At 39.2% G+C, this 10165-nt stretch overlaps 1 protein-coding gene across 1 annotated transcript; it reads right to left on the reverse strand.

Moving 5' to 3' along the window:
- Window positions 1-1559: 1559 nt before the first annotated feature.
- On the reverse strand, window positions 1560-2549 carry LOC125124420 (olfactory receptor 1S1-like). Its single transcript, XM_047774530.1, has one exon. The coding sequence runs from the start codon at window positions 2514-2516 to the stop codon at window positions 1560-1562; it is 957 nt and encodes a 318-aa protein (XP_047630486.1). The 5' UTR covers window positions 2517-2549.
- Between the last annotated feature and the right edge of the window lie 7616 nt (window positions 2550-10165).

A 10165-nucleotide genomic window follows, 5' to 3' on the forward strand; every position in this document is an offset into this window, starting at 1 on the left:
CATCAGGGTCAACTGAGGGACATTTTCAGAATACAAGTGCCCAGTTCCTTCACTAGAGTGTGGGTTAGTCAAGAGTTAGGGATGAATCTGGAAGGAAAGCAGTCATAGCCTTCCTTCCAGTTCATAGCCTTTTTTTCAGCATTGGCAGTCTGAGGTTTGACACTCCATCAAATTCTAATTCAGAAATTGTATAGGAGCATATTGGATCAAAGACATGGCAGCCCTGCTGAAATGGCTTTGAAGTGACATGAGCACTTGCATCTGTTTGTTAAAATTGATAAGGGAGAAATCTGTAATTGATGAGTAACCTGTATTTGCTGAGCTGCAGCTGCACTAGAAAATGGGTGCTAGTTGAATACCCCTGAGAGGCTATGCAATAAGTAAGGCAAATAGTTTCTCTGAAATTCTGCTCTCTCTCATGATGGCCCACATCCAGTGTTCACTCTCATGACCAGACACATCTCAAGTGCAGAGTGACTTTGATATTTAAAAGGCATGCCTAGGAATCATGAAATCTCTACTGTGCTATCACTGTGTGTGTGTGTGTGTGTGTGTGTGTGTGTGTACGTGTGTGTGCATATGCGTGTGTGTTTCCACTGTACAGCATGAGGACCAAGTTACGCATATATGTGTCTTTTCTTAAAGCTTTATTCCTGGTGTATCTTGTGAGTTTAATTGCTAATCTAAATCCAAGACCACTGCAGCTGGTTGAGCAGAAATAGTACTGCTGGGTCTGAGTATGTGAATTTTGAAAAAAAATTGCTCCAAGCTATTCTGATGTGTACCATCACTTGGAAACAACTGAGACCAATCATTTTATAGAGGAGAAACTGGGTTCGAGAAGGTGAGCTGACACACCTACATTCTCATAGCTACTCAGACAGGGTCAAGACTATAATTAATGTTTTCTATATATATGCTCTATGGTTTTCCATGGAAATGAACTTCCCCAAATGTATTTTGGACAACACTGACCCTGTGTACCACTCTGTGATGAGCCTAGTTACGTATGACTGAACAAATTTAGTTTTGAGAAATAATGCATGCATGCATATTACCCTTCTGGAGACTTATATTATTGCTGAGTTGTCTATTTAAGACTTTTTACCTCATTTAGCTCAGTGTTGCCCCAAATTATCTGAACATGGGACTCATTTTTTACAACAATTAAGTACCTCTCTGAATAGCTATTTGGACAAAACATACTTTGAGAAAAGTAGACCTAGATAAATTGAGATTGAATCATGGAATTAGTGATAATTGTCCTCAAAGCAAATGCTAGACTGTAGGTAGTACATGCACTTGTTATCTTTTAAGGTATAAACAATTTGCACCAAAGTTATTAGTAATATAAATTATAATCTAGATGTGTATTACTGTTGTGAGTTATGACAGGGGTTAACAGTCTTCTTTGAAGACCAGAGGTATGTGGAAAAGCCCCAGGCTTCAGAGGTTGGAATAGGAGGCAGATATCTGAAATTTCATAAAAAGCTGAAACATCACATCTATCCACAAACGCTGTCTGGGCAGAATCATCCACTCTGTTTGGAGATAAAAAGTTAGATGCTCTGGGTGTTGAAAGGAGAACATTTTTTCCTATAGATGAGTTTTCTCAGGGCACCTTTCATGTCCTTGTTCCTCAGGCTGTAGATGAAGGGGTTCGCCATGGGCGTCACCACAGTGAAGAGTACCGCACCAATCTTATCTCTGTTGTCAGGGTCAGTGGAGGAGGGGAAGAAGTAAACCCCTGCAATGGTCCCATAGAAGAGCAATACAACTGTCAGGTGAGAGCCACAGGTGGAGAAGGCTTTCCACTTTCCCTCTGTGGATGAGAGTCTCAGGACATCCCTGACGATGCAGACATAGGAGAAGAGGATGAGGGCAAAGGGGAAGGCGATGACTGATAAGCCCACGATAAACAACACAAGCTGGTTGATCATCGTGTCTGAGCAGGACAGTCTGAGCAGGGGGGCTAAGTCACAGAAGAAGTGTGGGAGAGTGTTGCTGTCACAGAAGACCAGTCGAAGGAGCAGGAGGGTGTGCGTCAGAGCAATAATATGGCTGAAGACCCACGGGATGACTGTGAGCAGCAAGCAGAGCCTGGGTTCCATGATGGTTGTATAATTCAGAGGGTGGCAGATGGCCACAAAACGGTCATAGGCCATGACCCCCAAGAGGAAATTATCAATGACAACAAAAACAATAGAAAAATACATCTGAGTTATGCAGCTCTCATAGGAGATGGATTGACTCTTGGTCTGAATATTCACCAGCATTTTGGGGACTGAGGTGGAAATGGAGGAAACATCAGCAAAGGACAGATTAGCAAGGAAGAGGTACATGGGGGTGTGAAGGTAAGAGTCCAAGCCAATGGCCAGAATAATGAGTCCATTCCCAGCCACGGTGACCAGGTACATACCCAGGAAAAGCACAAAGAGGGGCTTCTGATGCTCAGCCTGGTTGGAGAGTCCCAGGAGGAGGAATTCCAAGATGGTTGTTTGGTTTCCTTGATGCATATTTCTGCTGATCTGGAGAAATGAATACCAGGTCTTAACACTACCACTAGAAAACCTAATACGGTACTACTCAACTCTGGCCATTATAAGAGGTGAGCACTCCTTCTAGGCTGAAGAGGAATGAAGGGTGGAGAAGGATTACTTAATAAGGAATTATGTCAGACATGCAGAGACTCAGGAAATGCCTTAGAAGAAAAGACAGAGGCATGATAGATGCTTCTCAATGAACATGTTTTAAACTCTAACATGATTCTTAATGTGATTTTTACAGTTGGTTCCAACTACAAAAGAAATACCAAAATTGAGGACAATAAATGAAGTATAATCCATTTTCTAAAAATGCCGGGTAGCCATGAAGGAATTATTTAAAAATGAATTAACTTTTTGGCAAAGGATGAAGTCAGAATATTTTCCAACACCATATACAAAAATAAACTAAAAATGGATTAAAGACATAAATGTAAGGCCAGATACTATAAAACTCTTAGAGGAAAACATAGGTACAATGCTCTTGGACATAAATCACAGCAATATCTTTTTTGATCTACCTCCTATAATAAACAAATAAAACAATGGGACCTAATTGAACTCAAAAGCCTCTGCACAGAAAAGGAAACCATTAAAAAATGAAAATACAACCCACGGAATGGAAGAAAATCTTTGCAAATGATTCAACATACAAAGGTTTAATCTCCAAAATATACAAATGACTCATACAACTCAACAACAAAAAAATAAACAACCCAATTAAAAAATGGGCTGAAGACCCAAAGAGATATCTTTCCAAAGAAGACATACAGATGGCCAGCAGACACATGAAAAAATACTCAACATCAGTAATTATTAGAGAAATGCAAATCAAAACTACAATAAGGTACCACCTCACACCAGTTAGAGTGGCCATGATTAGCAAATCCACAAAAAACAAATGCTGGTGAGGGTGTAGAGGAAAGGGAACCCTCCTTCACGGTTGATGGGAATGTAATTTGGTAAAACCACTATCGAAAACAGTATGGAGGTACCTCAGAAAACTAAATATAGAACTACCATCTGACCCAGCAATCCCACTTCTGGCATATATCCAGATAAAATTTTCATTGAAAAAGATACATGCGCCCCTATGTTCATTGCAGCACTATTCACAATAGCCAAGACATGGAAACAACCTAAGTGTTTGTCAACAAGTGAATGGATTAAGATGTGATATATATATTATTTATACATGTATATTCCATTATATACATATTAACTATATATACATATACACACATATATATACACACACTATACTGATAAAAAAAAATTAAAAATGAACTAACTGGTCCCAAGACCTTTCCAACCATTCACCTCCATCCTTTAAATCTAAAAGAACAGAAATTTGAAGAGTGATTAAAGTGAAGAGATCGGGAAAGGAATGCTTATTTAAGTGCTCCTTTCCTCTCAAGTTAGGGGAGGACTCCAAAAGGACTGTTCTTGGAGAACATATACAGGAAGTGGAGACCAGAATTTTACTTCATTCATAGCTAAATGTTAGGTGATTGCAGAAAATTCAGGGGACACATAAGATTCTAAAGACCTAAAGACACATAAAACCTAAAGTTTACATCCCACCTCTAAAGGTGGGAGGCCCACTAATTCAGCCCATTATGCAGGTAGGGCAATCCTGCATTCTCACACATGACACAGAGTTACCCTCAAGCCTAGTGGATGCTGCAGGAAATCACTGAGCTCAAGCCACCTTGTTGGGACTCCAACCAAGAAGGGACCTGCTGGGGTGGTGGAGGAGGCTTTAGCAGTAAGAGGTCAAGGATGGCTCTGTTATGACAGAGATCATAGAGAGATCAGGGAGAAAACTCATTGTCCTTGTTGGGAAACTACTTCATGAAGCTGTCCCTGAAAAGAACATTGAAAAGTCCCAAATGTTCTTGGGACAGAGCACGCCAGCTACACACTACTCACCAACCGCTAGTCTTCCAAGACAACAGGCTTGAAGACTTTGCCCTTTTTCTCAGCCCCATTCTTCCTCCTTACTGTTTACTGCTACACACTCCCAAGCTACACAGCAGGTTGAGCTCAGGAGGGAGGGCATGTGCTTTGAAGAATGCGAAGTTGATGTTTTTAAATGTTCTGGGCTTTTGAAAAAGTGGGTCTTTAGTGCCAAAGTAAAATTTATTTTTAAAAGTAAAAGCACACAGAAAGCTATGGGGGCCTCCCAAGGTGCTACGCAGAGACAGAGAAGTAAGATAAGTTTGAATATGGTTTTCCTTGTGGCTTCTTGGATAGAATACTGGCTTGAGAGCCAAGAGTGTTGGTCTTGTCTTTCTGCTCTCCTACTGCTGTCTCCCTCTCATTTTTCTCTCTCATCTCCAAAATCCCTATCCCTCAAAGATTAACGATAACCAAGTCCCCAAATAGCTTTTCTTTCTGTGAAGAGGCCAGAAAATAAAATACCTACCCCCTAGGTTCTGCAAAAGTGAAGGGTAGTGGTGACTGGAGCAGTAGCTCTGGGGTTTTTTTCTCCAGGAAAGCTTGACTTACAAATCAGAGAGAGAACATTGGGATAGAGAGAAAAAGTAATATGTAAAAGGAAGATGCCAAGCATAACTAAAGTGAGATAAAAGGCATTTATATATGTAACTTCAGGGCAAGATCTGTACTGACCTTAGAGGGTCCTGTGATCTTTAAGCCCTGCACTAGTTTGGGCTTGACTAGCATGAGGAAGTGTGTATTTTTGAGTGGAAATCTCCAATCTCACCTTCCTGTCCTACCTCTCCCATCCACCAGCAGTCTTGCATAAATTGTCTGAGTCCCTGAAACACTTGCCTGGCTAGTTAAGAGCAGCGCTATAGTCTGAAAGGGCTCACCTCTGAAAGGTGGTAAGATCTCAGGAACTTCCTGGAGTCTAGACTCAGTAGCTTAACTTGTTGTTGACAGTGTTGCAGGGCAGAGACTGAGAACAGGTCTTATACAATTTTCAGAACCAGACTCTTCCCAATCACAGAGTTAACAGATCCACAGTGCTGGGTCTTATGGGATAGTTAATGCCTTCTGATTCCTTGGGGACAGTGTCCCTGAAGTGTTTTCCTCAAGACAGATGGTTGTTTTCACATCCCAGGCTCCAAAGAGGAAAATGAGGACTAGATGAGCAACTCCACTTTTTTGTTTGTAAATTGGGTTTATAAACTAACAAACCAAGTAACCTGTTGATTATTGTTCTTTGTAGTCAGTGAATTGTTGGCTATGTCCTATGTTTCCAGTGAAATGGTGAGATTCTGAGAGTTCTTTTTCTGTTTCTTCTCTAATGCCTCATAGAGGGGGGAAATTTAGTAAATACCTTAATAATTGACTGTAATTCCTGAACTAGGGGTTATGACTCCAGAGCAAGGCTCTCTCTAGTGGAAAGGGACAGGCTTTGGCTTCAGTCCTGTTTGAATGCATGTCAGTGTCAGAAGGGAATCTGGGGACCCAAGAATTCAACACTCAGGGGCCTTCGTTGTAAACTAAAGAAATAAATTACAGATTTTTAATATTGAAAGAACCATATTAGAATGAAATTCCTTTGTTCACAGATACACTTGGAAGGCCATTAAAACAGATTCTGAAATGGACAAGACAAAGGTAGACTATGTAGCCAAAAGCACAACCATCGTTAATACATGCCCTTTTCTGATGATTACATATGCCTCATAATATTATGAAGTTATTTCTCCCCTAAGCTGAGAACAATTTAAAAGTTTCCCTTGAAGGGTATGAATTCTTGTTTTCTCTTAGTTTTTGGGTTGTGGTTTTTGCACTGCTCATTACAGTCAGCCTCTAAAGTTTGGAATTACTGTGCAGGATTCAAGGATGGAAGCCCATTTTCCTTACTGTGCTGTGAACTTATGGAGGCTAGAAGCTGAGTATTAGCCCTTTCTAGAGAGAAGGACTTGGAAAATTTTTCTGAGCATATAAATGCATTTTATCTGCTTAAAGTTTATCGATGAAACATTACTTATGCTTTGTTTTATACACTGCATTGGCCTAAGTATTGTGGGGAAATCAAGAGTAATAACACTTGGGTTTTATCTTCTAAACATTTACAACTGATTTGCAGATGTAAGATGTGAATGAGAAGCAAGAGCTTGTAATTGCCAATGGTTGCCATGATACATCAAGCAAGGGAGGGAAAATACTGCAGGAATTCAGGGGATAGAGATTTTTCTGTGGAATGAAGGGATTGGATAAGTATTATTTCATAGAGTAAGTGAACTAGAGCTATACTTTTTAAATGGTTAGGGTTTATACAGGTGGGGAGAAGGATTTTGAACCAAATGGATGGTATGAACAAAGGCCAGAGGGTAGGACCGTGAATGGCATATCCTGGGTTCAGTAAAGAGATAAGAATTGCTAAGCTCCAGGTTCATATAAAGAAGTTAAAAACAAAGTTGCAAAGTGAGCAGGTCAAGCCAGAAACTGGACATCCCAAGCGTGGGATCCTACAGGAAAAATACAAGCCCCTTTGGCTGCTTGAAGAACTGTTACAACAAGAAGAAAGACCTGAGAAATCTAGACTCCACTTGTGAGAAATGTACAGGTGCTGACTTGCACAAGACAGGGTGGAGAGTGTGAAGTTCAAGCATGAGCCATCTTGCCATTCTCCCCCAATCTGAGATGAGTGAACTCCCCTGTCCTACTCACTTCTCTCCATATCTTAGCCCCGGACCTAGGATAGCTAGAACCTGAAAGAAGGCTTGATCTTGGGAAAAGGATGTGATCTAAGGGGAAGGGTGAGGAGTGGTCCAGGTTGGGTGGTGCAGCTATTATTGGCATTTATTCAAAAAGTGCTTCATTAGTAGCCCAGACTCCTGACAGGAGCACAGTGGCTTCAGTTCTCATTACCACTACATCCTGATCCCAAGTCCCAACTCAATGTAAGCTTGAGTTTCACCTACTTGATTCCACAACTTTGCACTAGATCTGAAATGACCACCACAGGGGGAAGGATGCAAGCTTGGGCTGCATCTGAGCTGAACCGGACATACCTACATAAATAGCACATCAGACCTCTTTTAAGTCTCAATCACCACTACTGCAACACTCCTGTCCTTTGGGGCAAAATCCCCAATGTGAGGAGAAGGAAAAACATGCACTTAAAGGGAAGAGGATCAGCTGGAGTCTGACCCCCAGTGTTTCTGCTCCAGCAACTTGGGAGTAGACCACATCCCTGAGAGGGTGTTGATGGTCGCTGAGCAAAGAGGAAGTCCCACAAGACACCCTGTACAGAATCTAGCACCTCCAACATGAGCCACACCCCTATCAAGGTGATAGTGGCCAGCACAACCTGAGGAAAGATGTGGCTGGCGTCCACATTGATTGACTCTGGCCCTTAGGAGTTATTTTGTGGTGCAATGAGTTAAGGATCCAGCATTGTCACTGCAGAAGATCAGGTCACTGCTATGGTGCAGTTTTGATCTCTGGCTTTGGAACTTATTCACATTGCAGGTGCAGCCAATTTTTTTTAAAATGAAGTTTCCTTGTAGTGCAGCAGGTTAAGGATCCAGCATTGTCACTGCTGTGGTTCAGGTTGCTGCTGTGGCATGGGTTTGATCTCTGGCCCAGAAAGCTTTATATGACATGGGTGTAGCCAAAAAAAAAAAAAAAAATCCAGTGCTCATACCAAAGACATTGGGAATACATAATGTATACAGGGACACTCCTACATAAAAACATCCCTTCGAGACTACAATAAATAACTGTTTCACCTAAATAGAGACAGGGAAATTTAAATAATATAAAAGGCAGAAAAACTACTCATAGTTGAAAGAGCAAGAGAAAACCCCTGAAAAAATAATTAATAAAAGAGATAATCAGTCTACCAGATAATGATTTCAAGAAGTTGGTAATAAAAATGCTTGATAAATTAAGAAGGAAAATTGATCAAAGCACAGACCATTTATCAAGGAATTAGAAAATATAATTGACCAAATAAAAAATAGGTAATTTAATGTCTGAGATTTAAAAAAAAGTGGCCTAGGAAGCAATGAATAGCAGACTAAATACATAGAATAATGCATAAGTGATTTTGATGATAAAATAAGAAATAATCCAATCAGAACAGCAGATAGAAAGACAAATGAAAAAATTGAAGGTAACATATCCAGTCTTTGGGATAGTGTAAAACATGCCAACATTTGCATTATAGGTGTTCCAGAAAGAGAAGAGAGATTCAAGGGCATCATAAATATATTTGAGTAAATTATGGCTGAAAACTTTCCAAATCTAAAGAAGGAAATAGATATCCAAATATAAGGGGCACAGAGAGTCCAAAACTGACCTCACACCAAAACATTACATAATTAAAATGGCAAAATTTAAAGAGAATTCCAAAGGCAGCAGAATAAAAGTAGAGTCATATACAAAGGAGCCCCCATAAGGCTATCAGCTGATTTCTCCACAGGAGCTTTGCAGTCCAGAAGGGAGTGGCATAATATATTCAAAGTTATGAAAGGGAAAAACCTCCAACCTAGAATACTTTACCCAGAAAGATTATCATTTAGAATAGAAGGAAAGATTTTTTTTTATTTTATAAATCACTTAAACAAGCAAAAACTAAAAGAATTTAGCAATACTAAACTTATCCTAAAAGAAATGTTGAAAGTTCTTCCTTAATGGAAAAGAAGTAAGAATCATAGGAAAGGGAGAATTCTAACAGGAAATGCAAATACATAAGGATTTGAAGATCACTTAAATAAGCCAGTACTTAAAAAACAAAGAAATAAACTGTAAAAAACAATGATACTTTAATAAACAGTAAAGGAATAAGCATGAAGATGTAAAATATGGCATCAAAAACACAAAATGTGTGGGAGGTGAGCACAAAATGTAGATCTTTTAGAATACATTACTGTTCCAGACACCTGAAACTAACACAATTTTGCAAATCAACTGTACTTCAATAAAATGTACTAACATATACAAAGGGAAAAAAATGACAGTAATACAATATTAGTTAGGGACTTAAACACCTCACTGACATCAATGAATAGATCATCCAGGTGGAAAATAAGTAAAGCAAAAGAGGTCTTAAATGACTTAATAGACCAGTTGGACCTAATAGATATCATAGAACATTATATTCCCCTCGAAATGAATACACATTCTTTTCAAGTGCACATAGAATGTTCTCCAGGATAGATCACATACCAGATCACAAAACAAACCTCAACAAATTGAAGAGGATAGTAATTATATTAAGCATTTTTTCATACAATGGTATGAAAATAGGAATCAACTATAGAAAGAAAAACAGGAAAAGAACAAACACATGGAGACTAAACAACATGCTACTAAAAAAAACAATGGTTCAATAATGAAATCAAATAAGACATTAGAAAATACCTTGAGAAAATTGAAAATGAAAACACTGCTTTTCAAAATCTATGGAATGCAGACAAATTTCTCACAGGAAAGTCTATGAAGAAATATGCCTTTTTCAAAAAAATAAGAAAAATCTCAAATAAACAACCTAAACTACCACCTAGCAGAATATAAAAATTAAGAACAAACAAAGCCCAAAGTCAGCACAAGGAAAGCAATAATGAAGATAAAGGAGAAAATAAAATAGAGATTAGAAGTTCCTGTCATGGTGCAGGAGGAAACAAATCTGACTA

This window comes from Phacochoerus africanus, chromosome 4 (genome assembly GCF_016906955.1).
Source record: "Phacochoerus africanus isolate WHEZ1 chromosome 4, ROS_Pafr_v1, whole genome shotgun sequence".
Taxonomy (NCBI): Eukaryota; Metazoa; Chordata; class Mammalia; order Artiodactyla; family Suidae; genus Phacochoerus; species Phacochoerus africanus.